At 40.5% G+C, this 20,355-nt stretch overlaps 1 protein-coding gene across 5 annotated transcripts in view; it reads right to left on the reverse strand.

The window, feature by feature from the left end:
* Window positions 1-7,747: 7,747 nt before the first annotated feature.
* The window catches only part of SSX2IP (SSX family member 2 interacting protein), a 49,654-nt gene continuing 37,046 nt past the window's right edge, over window positions 7,748-20,355 (reverse strand). For 3 of the 5 annotated variants that reach the window (XM_032798886.2, XM_032798885.2, XM_075067769.1), the window contains 6 exons: window positions 19,825-19,975; window positions 13,425-13,561; window positions 12,753-12,929; window positions 11,172-11,283; window positions 8,996-9,116; window positions 7,748-8,755 (listed from right to left, as the gene is read on the reverse strand). In XM_032798886.2, coding sequence (XP_032654777.1) covers window positions 8,638-8,755; window positions 8,996-9,116; window positions 11,172-11,283; window positions 12,753-12,929; window positions 13,425-13,561; window positions 19,825-19,975 — 816 coding nt within the window. In that variant the 3' untranslated portion in view covers window positions 7,748-8,637. The remainder of the gene's footprint in view (window positions 8,756-8,995; window positions 9,117-11,171; window positions 11,284-12,752; window positions 12,930-13,424; window positions 13,562-19,824; window positions 19,976-20,355) is intronic. The other 2 variants (XM_032798891.2, XM_032798890.2) reach the window with 2 other exon arrangements.

The raw sequence follows: 20,355 nt of genomic DNA on the forward strand, positions 1-20,355 counted from the left end.
CTACAAAGGGAAAAAAAATGATAGTAGAAGGCTCTAAAATCTAGCAGAAACAGACATAACGAGAGCCAATGGCTGGAGTCTGGAGCCAGTTACATTCAGACTAGAAATAAGGCACAAAGTTTTATGTGAAGGTAATTAACCACAATTGGTGAATTCTGCATCACTTGGAGTCTTTAAATCATGGTTGGATGTCTTCCTATCAGTTATGCTCTGGCCTACCCACAAGTTTTGGATTCAGTGCAGAACCCACCTGGTGAAAAGCTCTCCCCTGTGTCATGCAGGAGGTCAGACTAGAGGATCTTAATGCACTCTTCTGGCCTTGAATTCTGTTCAGCTGTGCTGGGACTGGAAGATGGGAAGAAGAAGAAGAAAAAAAAAATCACATACCACAAATGTTGGTAATTTTCTCCTACATATAACATAATAAAATCCCTGCTTTGTTGTAAATTCCAAATAGTAAGTACACACAGCAATGACTGATCAGAATTCAGATAGGCATTTTTAAGGCTGTCAGCATGTCTGCCTAAGCACTGAAATGTTAAGTAATTTACAAAATAAGCAGAATGCTCATTTTCCTTTCAACAACAAACCTTTTAAATTGATATTTCCAGAAAGTTTATTAGATCCCAGTTAAAGTGTACATGGAATACTTATGATAAGATCTTGGCTGAAGGGTCCACATTTCTTCCAGTATAATCCATGGGGAAATTCACAGCTATTTTTAATGCACCTTAACTAAGGCAAAGTGAAACTCCATAAAAGCTGTTGTAAGCTCTTCCCAATTTGAAGGCATGGATTGCTTCATAGAGAGGCATACACCAACAGCTAATATTCTTTTTAGTATGGTCAAGAATGAGTTTAAAATTGGGGCTGGAGGAGACAAAAACTTAAGGAAAAGGAAGATTTGTAGCATAAGGAAGGGAGTTCCATGTACAAAATAGCACTGTCAGGCCTTGTCCATTCAAATGGGAGTAAAGTGTTTTGGTTTGTTTTTTTCCCCCTCAAATGAACTCTCTGCAATCTCCATTAAATCATGTAATAAAAGTTTCCAGAGCCTGAGCCATAGTGAAGCAGCACTTAGTACAGCTCATGAGTGAGACAATTTAAGTATGCACTACACCCGTCCTGGGGCTGGCTCTATGCTGGTCAATTTCCCATGCACAAACTGGAACAGCCTAAGGGCTGCTCTAAATTATGCTAGCTGCTATTGGCCCCAGGGGGCTGCTATGGAATCCACAGATTGCCATGCTGTGGGGGACAGAAGGTAGCCACTTTGAAGACTCTAGTACATGGAGAATCCCTTTAGAGGCAAGGCACCTTCTCAGAAAAATTCATGGAGGAAGTTGTGTCAGTTTATATTTTATATCCTGCAAAGCCCAGGTGGAGGGAGTGAAAGACATAATGGAGCATACAGACCCATAGAAAGTTGGGGAAGCAATGTCCCTTCTGGCCCCATAGCAAGTGACACCTCTGCTTACAGAAGTGCACAGGCAAGTGATCCCATTGTAGCTGATCATGCTAGCTTTAGGGCAGCTTTGTACTGGTCCCCCAACCAAAACTGTACTAATGCAACTCAGAACTTGTCTCAAAACCTGAGACACTGTGCCTGCCCATTTGCCAAGAGCATGTGTGGGAAGGTTTCCCTTTCCCGGCTGAATTTAACAAATACTTGATTTATGTTGTGGACATTTTTAGCTAGCATAGTTGAGGGGATCCTGGTCATCAGCTAAAGCAGTCCCTGGCAGATGGTGATTTTTAATATCTCTGGTCTTATAAACAGATATATGATTTTCTCCCATTACAGCAAGTTTCAGGTTTGTAGGTAGAACAGTCTCTATGCAAAAGAATAAATAGACACAAATCTGACATCAGGAATCATAACATTCAAAAACTAGTGGAACACTTCAACCTCTCTGGCCATTCAGTAACAGATTTAAAGGTGACAATTTTGGAGTCAAAACCAGACTCCAATGAGAAACTGCTGAACTTGAATTGATATGCAAACTAGATACAATCAGTTTAGGCTTAAATAGAGACTGGGAATGTCTGAGCCATTACACACATTGAATCTATTTCCCCATGTTAAGTATCCTTACAGCTTCTTGTCAAACTGTCTTAAATGGGCCATCTTGATTATCACTACAAAAGTTTTTTTCTCCTGCTGATAATTGCTCATCTTAATTAATTAGCCTCTTAGAATTGGTTGGGCAACTCCCACCCTTTCATGTTCCTTGCATGTTTATATGTATCTCCTCACTGTATGTTCCATTCTATGCATCCGACGAAGTGGGCTGTAGCCCACGAAAGCTTATGCTCAAATAAATGTTAGACTCTAAGGTGCCACAAGTACTCCTGTTCTAAAAGCACCTCTGTAACTCTCAGACAGGGCCAGCTACAGGCACCAGCCGACCAAGCACCTGCTTGGGGCAGCACCTTGGGGTGGGCGGTGCTCGGGGTTTTTTTGTTTGTTTGTTTGTTTGTTTTTTGGTTCAGCCAGGCAGCACTGGAGGGTTTTGTTTGTTTGTTTGTTTTTGTTTTGGCTGGGCAGCACTTGGGGGGGCAGGGACTTGGGCAGTGCAGCACTGCTGGGGGGCAGGGGACTTCAGCGGCGCAGTGCTCGGGGGGCGGGGACTTGGGCAACACGGGTGTGGCATTCGGGGGGGCGGGGCACTTTGGTGGCATGGCTCTCAGGGGGCTGGGATGCTTCGGCGGCATGGCGCGGCACTCGGGGGGGGCAGGGGGCTTGGGCGGTGTGGCACTTGGGGGGGTTGGCAGTGCTCGTTGGGGGGTGTTACGGTGGGATGGCACTCTTTTATTGCTTGAGGTGGCAAAAAAGTTAGAGCCGGGCCTGCTCCTAGGGAGACAGGCACCTTACTTGTGTAGATGCTTTTGAAAAAAATCACACTAGACACTCATCTACATTGTCCAGTGTCCAAACACCTTTGAAAACCTAACCTTATGTCCTGCTGGCTGGTGTTGGTTCACTTCCCAGATCACAGTTATAAGTCTGGTCTTCTACACGATTCTGGTGAATCATGAAGTACAGGAACAAATGAGGCTACCTAGTAAAATAAGAACACTGGCAATGCTAAAAGTTTGGGGTAATCTCTTCTGGCTGCTTTCCAGATTGATGATGGATAAGGCGAAACCTTTCTTCGAAGGTAAAAGTATCTAGTTCCTCACTTTGGGCCAAACCCAGTTGCTACTGAAATAACCAGAAATCCTCCATTATATTAAATGGGCTGGTTGGCCTCAACATAATCCAGGATTTAACAAAAAAGTCAAGCATACAATAATGAAATTCCTATTTCTATCATGGATATACCACATTGTACTCCACCATGTTTGTAAAGTAGATGGGCTTTTAGGCATTGAATCCCAGTGCAGCTTTTAATTTGTTGAGCATGGTACATTTTAGTTAGCCATTTTATGACCCTTCACTGCTAAACTCATAACAGACTAAGATCCAGAACCATGAATAACTAAATCCAGGCAAATAATCTTATACCTGGTCAACCTCCCATACTTGGAGAAAGCAGTATTATTTTTGTCAAGAAGATTGACAAGGTAGCCTAGCATCCATAGTGTTACTTGCTGCAGACTAAGGATTCTGTGGCAATCCTATTTCACCACACTATTTCTATTAAACTCAGAACCGGCCACCTTAATATTGTATATGTGCAATATTACTTCATCCAGTAGTAGTAATATTCGCATACCGCATGCAGCTCTAAAGTACATACTATTACACTAAATGGGTGAACTCCACCCCTAATCTTCTCAGTTTTCAGGCCTCGGTCTATCCATCCCCTCACTCTGTGGGAGTGGAATCACATGCTTCTCCTACTCTCAGGGCACGATCCAGATTACAGGCCCCTGGTAGTAACTGAAATTTCCTCAGCAGGCCTAACCTAGGGCTTGGCTACACTCGAAACTTCAAAGCAGTGCGAGTGTGGTCGCAGCGCCACGCTGGGAGAGAGCTCTCCCAGCGCTGCAGGTACTCCACCTCCTCATGGGGATTAGCTTGCAGCGTTGGGAGCTGCACTCCTAGCGCTGCGGCACTGTTTACACTGGCGCTTTGCAGTGCTGTATCTTGCAGCACTCAGGGGGGTGTTTTTTTCACACCCCTGAGCGAGAAAGTTGCAGCGCTGTAAAGCGCCAGCATAGCCAAGGCCTTAAGCTCAGACGTTCCAGTTCTGTTGCCTCAGAGAACAATATGACGGTGGTTAATACAACAACCAGACAGTTCCGTAAAGCAAAGTTATCTAATTAGAACAACAAAACAGGCTGTACTCGTTGCTACCTTTCATAGACTTATAGACTCATAGGTCAGAAGGGACCAATATGATCGTCTAGTCTGACCTCCTGCACAAAGCAGGCCACAGAACCCTACCCATCCACTTCTATACAATCCCTAACCTATGTCCGAGTTACTGAAGTCTTCAAATTGTGGTTTGAAGACCTCAAGCTGCAGAGATGTCCACCAAGCGAGACCCATGCCCACACTGCAGAGGAAGGCGAAAAACCTCCAGGTCCTGCCAATCTGCCTGGAGGAAAATTCCTTCCCAACCTCAATATGGCTATCAGCTAAACCCCTGAGCATGTGGGCAAGACTCACCACCAGCACTAAGGAAGAATTATCTGCAGTAACTCAGATCCATCCATCCAACTTCCCATCACAGACCATTCAGCAGACCTTATCGCTGATATCCACAGATCAATTGGCCAATTAAACTATCTATCATACCATTCCTTCCATAACTTAATCAAGCTTAGGTCTTAAGAGCCCAGATATGTCTTTGCCCCACCTATCCGCCCCTCTCTCCGCTTTTTCTCCACTTGGAAGCTTGTTCCAGAACTTCACTCCTCTAATGGTTAGAAACCTTCGTCTAATTTCAAGTCTAAACTTCCTAATGTCCAGTTTATACCCATTTGTCCTTGTGTCTACATTAGTACTAAGCTTAAATAATTCCTCTCCCTCCCCAGTATTAATCCCCCTGATATATTTATATAGAGCAAGCATATCCCCCTGCAGCCTTCTTTTGGCCAGGCTTACCAATCCCTGGATCTGGGAAGGCCCAACTTCTTCCGAGTCTCTCCTCTGGGTCTCTCTCCATGTCAGCCTGTCTCCCTAGACTACTTTTGACAAGTTAACCCTTCTTGCCCTGAGAAGGGCTTTCTGTTTAGTGCTCTTCATCGCCAGGCTCCTAGCTTTGGCAAAACAAGGCTGGCAACTTGTTGGAAACCAGAGAGAGGATCCTTGAAGCTGAGAGCTTACCTCCACTGTCTTTCAGGCATGAGCTGGGGTATCATTATCTAGATCTATTGTGTTGCTTTCCTGTTTGCTCTTCCCACAGCCCCCATGTTACCTCCATACAGGTTCACAGGAAATTCTAATAAACCACCATCCATATACAGCAACTTTACCTCACTGACCAGGTCACCTCCAATAGTCATACCGTTACTACAAATCAGTATTTGTACATTAACACATAGCAGATCTGTGACCATTCCACACACACTAGCCCAAAAACTTCAAGACTGATTATAGCTCTACTGTTACAGGATATTGTCCATGTTGGCAGAACTTAAAAATTGGCCTACCAGTTCACCACAGCGTGCCTCAGTTACATACAGGCTTGCAACACAACCAGCTTTCACGGAGGCATTAAAATTACATTTACAAGTTTGCATGACTCTTCTGAGGTTTTCCCTACAACTAAAATGCATGTAGTTTGCAAAATTGTAAGCAAATTATTACAGACAGCCCCCAGTTGCTACTATTCAACAAGCACAAGAAATTTGATGAATAAGAAACACTTATTTAATCCTTCAAAATTATTTTATTACCCCCAAAAAATCTAATGAGGAGAAAGTGTCAAGTATGGGAGTCCAACTAAGTTCTTTAACAGGAAACTGACTAAGCTTCCCAGAGTCTCATCATATACAGAACACCATTTAATTAATTTAAAACAACAGCAGCACCTAGTGGCATGCTGGAATTACCAGTCTTATCATAGAGCTTGAATATTCAATTATATGAAAACAGAATAAGAATTCTATACATGACTTTAAACTCCTGGCACATTCCTTCCTCCCTTTTGAGAGATTTTTACAGCTTTGAATGTGTTCTTTATTTAACGGAAAGCCTGAGAGCATAAATTGACCAGCCAAGTTCTGCCCATTGACTTATGAGGGTTGTTGATGGGAACCCAGTGGCATTTGGGAACTGTTATTCAATTTCAGTAGAGGAAATGGCTCAAACTCACATTGATTAATTGGGAGGAAATAGAAAATCAAGAACTATATTGTTAAAGATGCTGTTATTTTGAAAAACCTATGGCATTAAGACAATCTGAATGACTAACCAACTAACTAAGGATGGCTAAGAGGCCTTAGGCCTTCTCTAGGCAGACCAAAATTCACTATGCACGTGGCTGCCTGCATCCTTAAGAGCGCTTCATGCAGAAGATATTATACTTGTGCTCTGGAGTTTACACTGGCTTCCAATTCATTTCTGTTTGAACTGGAGATGTTGGATTGACCAGGAAAGTTCCAGTGGTTTCCATCTTGGCTCCTTTAGTGACCTCTTCTTCCCCTCTCTTCTCATGTGATACCACAGCGGTTGAAATCAGCTGAGTCACCTGAACCAACTGCACCCAGGTTTGAAGGAGACAGAGACAGTGGCACTGAGGGCTCTTAATGCTGGAGTTCATTTCCCTGCCCTTAGTCTGACAGAGGCACACTTTTCTCAGGCTCCCTCTGAAGGAGCTGGGCAGGCACATGTACATGAAAATATACACATGACAGAGACCAAAGAGGGCTTACATTCATACTGGCTTGGGGGTGCAAAGATTTTGACATAAATAAATGATAATTTGGTGCTGGAATATATTAATTGCACTTGGAGCAAAGACAAGGCACGCTTTAAAAAACCAAAACAAATAAAATTACACTAGGCCAAAATCACACATACCCAAAGAAGAGAGATGACAAATAAGAATTAAGGATTGCTATTCGGGACCCTAGGGCTTCCTTGGCACAAAAAAGGAAGCCTCTGCAATTTAACTCTGCAAGGCAACAATGCCTTCACAAAACGTCTCTAGATCTGTTTCATTAGATGCTGATTTTAGGTATAGGCACCTATAACACAGGGCTAGAAGCAACACATTCTACTAGTAAACTATTTATGCATAGAAGGCTAAATGCCATTAACATCTTAACAATGCTATCCTGCTCTGAACTACTGTACCGGGAAGGAATGGAAACATTTTTACCCAACAGTGACCTTGATTGCCTCAGTTGTCCCTTCAAAATAAATCAGTTAACTCAGAAAACATTTTTTCTGCGATCATAATAGTTGTGATTCTGTAGCAGTATTTATGGCATATGCCTCAGTAAAGTACCTTAATATGAAAGAGCTGTAGAAGCTCCAAATGGAGAAGTGAGGTCATGAAATGAAAAGCAATCACAGAAGACACCAAATGCTTTGCTGTTGGTACCTCAAGTTGAAGGTCAAGTTGAATCCCATCCCTTTTATCTCTTACACAGTTTCAGAATTCTGTCATATTCTCTTCTTCCACCCTCCCATCCCCACTGTGAATTTTTATTTTTATCTCTACCTACCCTTTTGCTAAGACATCTCCCTTATGTACGACCACTTCATGGAGTTATGATCAAAATGGATTTCCTTAAATCAAGGCCAAAGTAACTCGAGTCCATTAGAAAGAAACACATACCATCCAGATTTGTTGATGTAGGACCATGACTGTTTACATCTGGTTAATACAATAAGATCATGCAGGACTGCAAAAAGTGAATGCACATAACATAGGCGAATACATTTCTTAGAATATACTTTGCACATTTATTGTCCAATTATGTTTCGAAGAATTTGATTCTTGACTGAAACAATTACAGTCCTAACACATCTGTAAACAGAGTATCACTATAAAACCAGCTTAAGTTGGCATGTAAAATACTATGATTATAGATGCATGTTTCATTTCATGACATCTTAGCAGAATCATTTATACTGTCTATTTACAAACATATAAAGATCTTGCACTTTAATCATTGGAAAGCTATGAAAGAGGTACTTTCAAGTCACATGACTTAATAAATATATAACCTGCTTTGTTAAAAATCTACAATATACTGTACATTCAAGTTGAGACAAAAGATTCAATGCTAGCTATACTTGATATAAATGTACATTTACAATAATTAAACAAGTCCTAAAAGTGCTACCTTTATCTGTGATGAAAAGAAACACTAAGATTCTAGTGTTTCATTTACAATAAAAAAAAAAAAAAAAAAATCTCATACATTCCTTTATTCACAGAATCTGAGTGCCTGTTACTAGAATATCCAAAGCTTTTTCTTTTTATTTAAAAAAAAAATCTCTCTCAAAAGTTGAAGACAAAGAAGGGGCAAGAAATTGTTTAAAAAATAAAAAAGTCACACCCACACACTGCAACTCATTTAATCTCTTAGCTCACTGAAAGGATGATCAAACTCATAACACCTTGTTTCACCTTAGAAAGAAAAGTTTATGGACACATTTCTTTAACAAAAGACAGCAGACAACCCTAGAAAGTCTAAGGCAGTTTATCTACATAACAGAGAACATGAATTTTAGAAATCTTCTGTGACCGAGGTCTTGATGCATTTTTCAGTTTCTGCTTTGTTGAGTCCCTTCCATTGTTTTGGCTTGCTGTCTTCAGTAGTTTTATTCAATACAACACTCGAATTGCTGGAAAGAGAACGTTACAGTGTAACTAATATTCCCCTTTACAAATATAAGTAGAATAACTTTGATAGTGGTTGAAAGTTGTATATTAATTATGCTAAATAATATATTTCACTGTAACTCTTGTCAATCCCTAGTTCAGAACTTCCCCAAGCAATGGTCCCTTTCTCTAATCACTACTACTCCAGCTGAGCAGATCACACACACTATAAAAGTAAAAATGGGTGATATCATTTCAGATACCTGTTGTGTGGGATATGCTGAATTGTCTGGCAAAATTCCTCTGAAGGAGGTACACTAGGCAAACAGTGAGGTTTCTTTTGCCGAGACCTGAAGTTCATTAACTGATTGTCTGGGTCAGAACCTGCAAGACATACAAGTATATTATTAAACAACAACGTTGTTATGAAAGTATCTAGAGAGAGAGGAATTCTTCCATGACTCTTATCTTCTCCCAATAATAAAAAAATAATAAATATGCACATCCATTATTGTTAAGGCTACGATTTTGCCATGGATAATTTTAGTAAAAAAGTCAGACACGTCACAGGCAATAAACAAAAACAAAAAAAATTAAAGCAGCCGTGACCTGTCCCCAACTTTTACTAAAAACATCCCTGGCAAAATGGGGAGAGAGGAGGGTCCAGCATACTGCTGCACCCCCCTCATCTCCCGCAGCAGCTGCGAGCTACAGGGACCCCATTGCCCAGTGGCTGGGAGGGGTCCCCCTGCTGCCCTGCAAGGCTAGAGCTGGGGAGTAGGGCTACCCCCAGTGCCCTACGGGGCTAGGAGATGTGGAGGGGGCGTTCCTTGCCAGCAGCAGCAGATAGGGAGCTGCTACTGAGCAGCTCTGGGGTCCCTGTACTGCCAGCGGCTGGGAGCTTCAGGCCCCCCCCCATGGCCGCTGAACAGCTCCAGGGAGCTGTGGGGGGGCTGCAGCTTGCAGTAGCTGAGCAGCTTCAGGGGGTACCCCTGCCAGTGGTGGCGCCTGGGGACCTGCTGGGCCCCTCTCCCACCCACTGAGCAGCTCCGGGGTCCCTCTGCTGCCAGAGGAGGCTGGGGACTCGCAGGGTCCCCACGACCACCATGATATAATCTTAGCCTTAATTATTACTGGATGTATTGGACTATAAATGATATTGAAATCGGCATAGGTACACACACATACACACACAGTACTGTGTGTTACGTTTTTGTAAATATTTAACTTGAAAACAAAAAAACCAGGAATACAAACAGCCACACTGAAGTCCATGGGACTATTCATGTGCTTAAAGATACTCATATGAGTGTTTTCTAGATCAGGTTTTTACTTCTTGGTTAGCAAACCTTATTTCAACTGATTCAAGGATTACTTCTGAGTCCAGGTTACCTGGCAACACCCATGCAAAAGTCACTTATGTCAACATGAAAGCTCATAAACTAGCCCAAAATCCAAAAGAAATTAAATGGAATAAATAGCATTGCTTAGCACTTTCTATTCTAGCCCCTCATTTAAGTGAACGAGAAGATCTGCATTAACTACAATGAGAGGTGGATCAGGCCCTGGAATTCCTTTTCATTTTTAGATTTGAAAAGACTTCAAAAAGGTGGGCAAGCAGAATTACACAGTATTACACGGCACTTCTTGTAGGGTTATAGTACTTTGGAGTGTAACATAACAAAGCCTTAAAACTAAAGTAAAAATATATAGTTTTTTAAAAATCATTCTAATGAAAACAGTTATGTAAAGGTATCCAAATAGCATTATATCAAGATGGTGATCCTTTAAGTGGCAAAGGAATTCTTTAATTTTTATATTCTTACATACCCTCAAATCTAAGCTATGGGCAGGGCTGTTTAATGCTACATTCTCTCTTAAAATGCACTTAACATCCAGACACACACAAATCCATAAGTATGAAAACAAATCAGGAATGCTATAGCACACAAGTCTGACAACAATAAAATATTCTTTTTTAATGACAGCACCCAAATAATCTTATTTCTGTCCCTAAACATAAATGTTTTATACCAACGAAAAGAATTCTACGTAAAGAGAGGTCTATAGGAAGACCAAGGGTGCTGCACATTGGAGGGAGCAGCAGGGCCTCCCATTTGATTCACTAATTAAACATGCTATATAATGCTAAGAGTTATGTTATATAATGGACATTCAATGGGTCCCTTCTCAAAGGGACGTTTATCATGTAGCCATGACTGGATTATCAGAATTCCCTTCTTAGGTGAACTACCAGGAGAGCCTAGCAGCCCTGACTTGCATACAGATTTTTAATGTTTTTTATATATCACATCATGAATTCTCTTTATACTTAGGAAGTCTCCATTTCCTTGTGTATGTATCTTCCAGCTGAGAGAGACAAAATAAAACAAAGATAGTTTTATGAAATGTACAAAAGTTAGTGAGTTAAATACTTGCTTCCTGAGTAGGCACTTTGAGTTTTCACATGTTCAGAGTTCTTGTGATCAGAAGTCATGCTCAAAAACTGTTGCTTCAGCCAAGTCCCTCTATCTTCTTCAAATGCCTTTCTCTGAAAAGAGAAATGTCAATTTATATTCTGTACAGAAAGTGGTAGGTTTATAATGATTGATTTGCTTTGCATGTGTTCATTCTTATATTGAAAAAAGTGGGCAGTTTAACAGAGACCTACAACTGTGAGATCCCTGAAAGGATCGAATGGCAAGGGTGTCTGCAAACTGAACCCCATTGTTTGGCTCACAAGTATGTGCTAAGAAGGTCCTTGCAAGTGCCTCTTACTTTACCTTAGGGCAGGGGTTCTCGAACTGGGGGTTGTGAAGTTATTATGTGGGGGTCGCGAGCTGTCAGCCTCCACCCTAAACCCCGCTTTCCCTCCAGCATTTATAATGGTGTTAAATATATTAAAAAGTGTTTTTAATTAATAAGGGGGGGGGGGTGTCACGCTCAGAGGCTTGCTATGTGAAAGGGGTCACCAGTACAAAAGTTTGAGAATCGCTGCCTTAGGGCTTTTGGCCGGGAAACTACCAGTCAGATGCTAAACCCACCTTCTATGCAGCTGCCAGAAACGACTACAGCTCAGTGGCGTAAAGGTAAAATAAATAAATTGGTAAACTAATCTATACTCAACTCCACATTCCCCCAGTGAGAAGTGGGTAAATGCTATTTACCCTCCACTACAATACTACGGTACTGATCATCTCACAACTCCAAGTGACTTCTGGGAAGAGAAAAAAGAGCTGGAAAGTAATCCTGACTACTCCCACCCAAATCTGAGAGAAAAGAATGAGGATTTCCTTTTCATGTGACTCTGTAAGCAAGGGAGGAGAGAAGTGATGTCAATATCAAGCAGTCCTCAAAAATCCAGATGGCAGCAGGATGGGGAGGAGACAGTTCCTGTACCTCTTAAGAGACCAGACAAACATGAAGTACCGAGGAAGAGAGGGGACAGGATGTAAGAGCAAGGGAGCAAATTTCCCCATTGTTCAAAATTTTTCTTCCTATGTCCAAGGAGACACAACAAACCCCAACTCTAGGCTCAGGGACTGCTGCAAATTTTTCATAAAGATCTACATAGATCACAGTACAGAAACAGAAACAGCCTAAAGTTAGGTTCCTAAGTCTCTATTTAGATACCTAAATAAGTGACCTTATTTTCAAAAGCACATGTGCAGATATTTGAAAAATCTTGGCCTAAGCTTATAAAAAGAAAATGAAAATTAGTTATCCTAGGTCAAGCAACTGTATTTGCCAACGTCTGTACACAAAATGTAGTATTCTGTTATGGGCGAACAGAGTGATCCATCATATTGTCATTAGTCCTGCATCATATGGTTTACAAGATATGGTGGAGGAGAGAGAAGAGAGAGACCTTCCAATAGAAAGACAATAGCAAAGAGATAATACACACAAATGCATATTTTCAACATTGGCTAAGTTTTTCCGCTTACTGAGGTTACAAGACTGGCTAATCTTCAGCATTAAAGATCAAAGGCCTATAAAGATACCCTCCCTTTTGAATACCTCAAGTCCTAATCTAATAGCAGCTTCTGTAAAACTTCTTCGCTCTCTCTCAAAGTTCTTTTTTTGTTCTCTAAATAGTTTCCATTCTTCCTGGAGGCGCTCTCTTTCTTCCAACAAATAACAGTCCTGTAGTAACACAGAGGTATCATCATCATCACATGGAGACATAAGCTGCTGCTGTAGATATAAGGAACACAAGTCAGAAATGTTATTTAGAAATCACCATTCAGACTTAAAATATGTTTCTACAAGTTTAGATTTAGATGCGAGCAAAAGTTTATTACATGAAAGACAAACAGGCTTGGTTATAAATGGGCCACTGGCACAGGAAATTACAAAGTGTGGAAGAAAAAACTGCAGAAGGCAAACGAAGTTCAGCGCCCTATTCAGAAAGCTTTGGAAAGTAGACGAGAAGCTTTCTGAATAGGCTGCTAAACTTTGTTGCCTTCTGCAGATTCTCCTTCTATATGTTCTAACTTCACAACAAAATACTGTTTGCCAAGGTGAGAGTCACATCCCCTCTCCCTCTGCTCCAGTCTCCACCATTATCAAAAGCAGGAACACCCAAATAAAAGGAGACATCACTAGAGTGATGCTTCAATTCCTACCCGAAGAAGGGAGGAAGAGAAGAAAGTACAGTTAAAAAAAAAAAAAACATCAAAAGATTCCGACCTGTAATAGTTGTTGCTGAGTTTTGATCATTTCTTTGCACTGCTGAATTTCTAATTCTAGCTTTTCAGTTTCCAGTTCATGGTCCTCTCTTGAAATTACATCGCTGCCATTCAAAGCCCCTGAATGCGCACGTGACACTAAAAACAGGAAAAAAGAAAGAAGTTGTTTTTTTATAAATAAAGTAAAAGAGGCAGCCAATGGTAATGTCTTTCAATAAAGATGCTAATTCAAGATAAAACATGGTTTACAAAATAAATTAAAAGGCATTTTAATATGTATCTGTCCAATCTTGGAATTTGAAAGACCCTGGATATGTCTGAATAATCACAGGAAATACTGAATAAGTTCTAGCAGAAATATACAGTACTGGATCTCTACACAATCAGCCAGATATAAATTACAATTCAGTGGATCATTTTATTACAGAGAAAGACAATACCACTGAAATACCCTTAACTATTTCACAATTTCTGAACTTAGCAATTGTCTCTCTGGACCCCTACTTGTAAAACAAGTAGTGTGCTTTCAAGGCAAATAGTTTAGACAAAGTCAGATAGGAAGAGTGAGGGAAGAGCCCATTTAAAATAAAACAAACTCTCCATGGTTTAGATAATACTTTTAGTATAAACCTTGTTACCAAGCTATTTGAAGATACTGTAAAGAAAAGCAAGTTTAACAGGTTTTGAACAAAATAAAAACAAACATTAAGAAATCAACACTCAGACAAGACAACAAGAACAACAAAATAAACTCAGGGAACTATTTCCTTATTACACATCTTAACTTTTGGATTATCCTACCCACTCCTGGTGGTCACCATTTGGTAGCATACAGACCAGGGGTAAGCAATCTATGGCACATGAGCTAATTTTCAGTGGCACTCACACTGCCCAGGTCCTGGCCACCGGTCCGGGGGTTCTTCATTTTAATTTAATTTTAAATGAAGCTTCTTGAACATTTTAAAAACCTTATTTACTTTACATACATCAACAGTTCAGTTATACATTATAGACTTATAGAAAGAGACCTTCTAAAAATGTTAAAATGTATTACTGGCACGCGAAACCTTAAATTAGAGTGAATAAATGAAGACTTGGCACACCACTTCTGAAAGGTTGCCTACCCTTGATATAGACAGACATGCACTATGATCTGCCATTCTCTCTCTGGGACAGAGAGAGTCCTTTTAGGCTAGGTATTAAGAGAAGTCTTAGACTCTGGTGACAGCCTTTGCCTAGACCACAAGCAGGCTCCCCACTGCCTACTAATAAAGTCTCTCCAAGATAGCTTCTGAAGCTTGCATTCTACATTTCCATGGAAACAGCACGTAACCACCAGAACATTCTACGGCACTTGCCATTTCAACTTCAGAGAGTATATTGTAGTTCACAACATATGTGCCTCATTAATCAGAATTCAGATATTTTAACCACAATAAAATGATTAGTATGACACATGAGCGGGCTACACAGATCTCAATACGAGATCAAAATCTGGACTTGTGCAAAGCCTTATTAGCTCTTGAATTTAGTATTGTAACAGCAATATTATGGCCAAGAAAGGTCAGGTCCTTTCCATATGAGGGTGCAACTTCTATGCAGGAGGGGAAAAGTAGTTCCTGTTCCCCATTCCCAAAAAATGTTATTAGAGGTAGGTGAGTGAAAAGGTCAAAAGGTCTGCATGGACTCCTCCTGATGGTTGAAATGACAGACTGGACTTCTACATAGAGTGCTTCCACAGATGTGCACAGGCTGAAATTGTGAACAAACAGCATCACTTGCTCCATAACGTCAGCCATACAGAACACAACGCCATCCACAGCCTCAGAAACAACTCTGACATTATAATCAAAGAGGCTGACAAAAGAGGTGCTGTTGTCATCATGAACAGGTCGGATTATCAACAGGAGACTGCAAGGCAACTCTCCAACACCACATTCTACAGGCCACTATCCTCTAATCCCACTGAGGAGTACCAAAAGAAACTACACCATCTGCTCAAGAAACTCTCTGCTATGGCACAGGAACAAATCTACACACACACACACACACACACACACCCACACCTCTAGAGCCCTGACCAGTGGTATTCTATCTGCTACCCAAGATCCATACACTTGGAAATCCTGGACGCCCCATCATCTCAGGCATTGGGACTCTTACAGCAGAATTATCTGCCTATTTGGACTCTCTCCTCAGAACTTATACTACCAGCACTCCTAGCTATCTTCGAGACACTACTGACGTCCTGAGGAAACCACAATGCATTGGTGATCTTCCTGAAAACACCATCCTGGCCACCATGGATGTAGAAGCTCTTTACAACAATATTCCACATGAGGATGGACTAAAAGCTGTTAGGAACAGTATCCCTGATGAGGCCATGGCACACCTGGTAGCTGAGCTTTGTGACTGTCCTCACCCACAACCTTTTCAGATTTGGGGACAACTTACACATTCATGTCAGCAGCACTGCTATGGGTACCTGCATGGCCCCACAGTATGCCATTTTTATGGCTGACTTAGAACAATACTTCCTCAGTTTTCGTCCCTTAGTGCCCCTCCTTTACTTGCGCTACATTGATGACATCTTCATCATATAGACCCAAGGGAAGGAGGCCCTTGAAGAATGCCACCTGGATTTCAACAATTTCCACCCCACCATCAACCTCAGCCTGGACAAGTCCACACAAGAGATCCACTGCCTGGACACTACAGTGCAAATAAGTGACGGTCACATAAACACCACCCTATACCAGAAACCTACTGACCGCTATACTTACCTACATGCCTCCAGCTTCCATCCAGGACACATCACACAATCCATTGTCTACAGCCAAGCCCTAAGATACAATCGCATTTGCTCCAATCCCTCAGACAGAGGCAAACACCTACAAGATCTTTATCAAGCACTCTTAAAACTACAATACTCACCTGCTGAAGTGAAAAAACAGATTGACAGAGTCAGAAGAGTATCCAGAAGTCACCGACTACAGGACAGGCTCAACAAGGAAAACAACAGACCACCACTGGCCATCACATACAGCCCCCAGCTAAAACCTCTCCAGCACATGATCAAAGATCTACAGCCTATCCTGGAAAATGATCCCTCAATCTCACAGACCTTGGGAGGCAGGCCAGTCCTCGCTTACAGACAGCCCCCCAACTTGAATCAAATACTCACTAGAAACTATACATCACACCACAGAAACACTAACCCAGGAACCAATTCCTGTAACAAACCCCATTGCCTTCTCTGTCCCCATATCTACTCTAGCAACACCATCAGCCACACCATCAGGGGCTCATTCACCCGCACATCTACTAATCTGATATATGCCATCATGTGCCAGTAATGCCCTCTGCCATGTACATTGGCCAAACTGGACAGTCTCTATGTAAAAGAATAAATGGACACAAATCAGACATCAGGAATGGTAACACACAAAAACCATTAGGAGAACACTTCAATCTCCCTGGACAGTCAATATCAGATTTAAAAGCAGGGTGGATAAAAATCTATGATGTTGTTTTTTTTTAAGTAAAAAAAAAAAATCAGAATTTTTAAATTTAAATCAGATGTTTTTGATAAAATTTTGATAAAATTGAGGAAAATACCCATCTAAAGATAGTTTTAATTAAGATACATTATAGATCAAAAATATCTCATCATGGAATAGGGATTATAAATTTTAATTCTATAGTACGAGATAATATATTCATGCAATGTTTAAGAAAAGTTTTGGAAATGAGTTCCAATTGTTCATGGATTAGGGACCCAATCTTACCGTTTCCAGGGGCTTCTGTATAGATTATTTAGGTTAATCTTTCTACCTACCCAATGGGACTCAGTGCTCAGTCTTGAAGATACCATCAGAGATGCTTAGTTTTGCAGTTCTCAAACTGTGGATTTGTGTCTCCAGAGATAACATGCTTGTTAACAGAAAAAAATGTTTTTAAATAAAATAAATAAAATATAAAAGGTGAGAAATAACAGACCTCAACCATATTGTCCCTCTGCAAATTTGTGTACACAGGGTCACAATCCCCTACCTCTCTAAAAGTGCAAAGTTTCAGAAAGTTCAATGAACAGAAGATTGTTGGAGGCGGAATAGATCTGGACAAGTAGAAAAGTCTGGAGATAAATTTAAGCAGGGAGGGAAAGGCAGCAGAAACAAAAGTGAAACTGTTTGAACAGCATATTCCAGAAGTCTTGAGGTCTTTCTGAGTGTAGCCTTCATTGATTTGAGATCTACCATACCATTCTCTCACTAGAAGGGAAAATCTGTAATGGCAGCAGGCCATAAAAGAGACCCAGTTTGGGAATATTTTAATGAAGTTCCTCTACCTGTGATGAATATGTATTAAGGTTGTAACAACCAACAAGAATGGACTTTTATGTACGAATCCATGATTAAACAGAGTCTTCCTAACCAGTAAATCCACCCTGTTTAAAAGTAGCCATCCTTCAACAAAAAAACTTCAAAAACAGACTTCAAAAGAGAAACTGCAGAGCTATAATTCATTTGCAAACTTAACACCATTAATTTGGGTTTCAATAGAGACTGGGAGTGGCTGTCTCACTACAAAAGCAATTTTCCCTCTCTTGGTATTGTCACCTTCTCAATGTGGGTGCGGAGCACAACCACCTTGACTGAATTGGCCTTGTCAGCACTGGTTCTCCACTTGTAAGGTAACTCCCTTCTCTTCATGTGCCAGTATATTTATGCCTGTATCTGTAATTTTCACTCCATGCATCTGAAGAAGTGGTTTTTTTTACTCACAAAAGCTTATGCCCAAATAAATCTGTTAAATCTTTAAGGTGCCACCAGACTCCTCACTGTTTTTGGGGATTCAGACTAACATGACTACCCCTCCAATACCTAAATACAAATGTTAAGCATTTTTATAATATCATCCTTAGATCAGAGTCTCAAAGCAAGTGATTCAACCTGAAAGATATAAGGTTTTAGATCTTTTCAAGGCAGGATTAACATTTTAATTGAAAAACATTTGCCTTTTTCCTCCATGGCACAAAATGAATTCCATTCAAGAAAATCTGATTTCCAAACATCACACCAAAAAAATAAAAAAAAATAAAAGCCAGTTTCTACATTTATACTGAATCAGGTAAACTGAAGAAACCTTTTAACTGAAAGTTATCCAGTTCTTCAGAATCCACTATATTTTTGGAGTTATTAATTTCATTATAAAAACCTAGAGGGGAATTACTGTAATATAGCCTATTTTTCATTGGAAAAGTAAGGGCTCAATGTATTCTATGAGCTTTATGAAGGAAACACAGCTCAAACGAAAAACATTAATACATTATTATGATTATAACCTTTCAAACATTTATCCCAGGAAGGGGGAAGATTGGAGAAAGATGTCTTTTTTCCTACAACAACTGCCCCCTTGCATATACATAATATTTTTTAATTATTACATGTTATGTTACTTTAATTTCAATGTGCAGACATAGCCATTTGTATATCTGGATGACTGCATTATGAGCCAAATCTTGATCCCACTGAAGTCAGTGGCAGAACTAATGACTTTAATGGGAAGAATTTGGACATTGGTGCACACATACTAAACCAAAAACTGACGACAGAAATGCCCAAACATGCAAAATGATCTTTTCACTCCGTATAGCTGCCTCTCAACCAGTTTCTCCTCTACTCCCAAACCTACCAAATCAATATTCTTCAGAGCCAACATTCTCAAACATTATCATAGTGTGGACAAATTTTAATACAGGCATTTTTTCATTGACTATCTGCCTCCCATTCACAGTTTCGTGGGTGACCTCCCTGCTTATTCATGATTGCATAACATCCACCTGATAGCTAATGGAAAAGTAAAAATATTTATGTATTTTAGCTATTTCTAATGCTATTTAGCAGCTAGAAATTAATAGAAACTAGTACTATGCCACCAGCCAGTTCTGTCTAAAAAGCCATGTGAAGCCCAAAAACTCTGAAAATGATTTAGATACTTTTTGTGCTTAATTATTTCAAGTTCTTTTATTTTCACTACACTGGTAACTCAAATAGCCAGGATGACAGACAACAGAAGTCAAATTTAACACAGGCCACCTTTCTACTAAAGCCAACAATGAGAGATATCTTCCTTCAACAAATAACCTCAGTCAGGGATAACAGTGTCGCTACATGAGAATTTCTCAGCGCTCCTGTAATTAAATCTTTCGTATTTCTATTTCTGTTGCATGGCACTTGAGGCAACCTACCATGTCATGATTTTTTTAATGTTCTTTCAAAAACTTTCTAGCTTGGGTATTGTTATGTCAGATGGGTCAGAGTATAACAAACACCACTATGGAAATGGAGTTGCCACAAACATCATGATGATGCAGAATACAGACTTATGATGACACTCACCTTGGTTATCCAGTTTTTCAACATGATTTTTCAGCATTCTCCACTGCTTTCTAATGCTGTTGGTAAGCTGTTCTCGCACAGTTTCACAAGAAAGTTCCCACATATTCTCTTTATTTAATTCTACAGCATCTTCCTCCATGTCTGATAGTACCTGTAAAAGCAAAAACAAGAGTCTGCTGAAGCACTCCTCTATACTTTCTATGGGCCTTATTAATTATGAGGGAACAGGAAATTCTGAGTTTCCATTTAAGTGCATTTGCCCAGTTTGTACCTGGCAGGGAGTTTGACTCCCTAAATGCATGGATTTCAGGAGTTCTGCAGGGCAGACCTTCCACATTACTTCCTAGCTGCTCTTATCCCCCAATATGCAGAATGAATATCAGCCAGCAAGATACTGATGACACAAACACATATACCGCTTCCTGAAGTAGACATTTAAGGTTCCGAGGAGTCAAGCTCCTAAATCTTCACCCTGGCAACTGCCCTTGAAACACCAATTCCGAGAGTGAGGAGCTCACTATGCAGCATGTG

The sequence above is a fragment of the Chelonoidis abingdonii genome, chromosome 7, assembly GCF_003597395.2.
Source record: "Chelonoidis abingdonii isolate Lonesome George chromosome 7, CheloAbing_2.0, whole genome shotgun sequence".
Lineage (NCBI taxonomy): Eukaryota > Metazoa > Chordata > Testudines > Testudinidae > Chelonoidis > Chelonoidis abingdonii.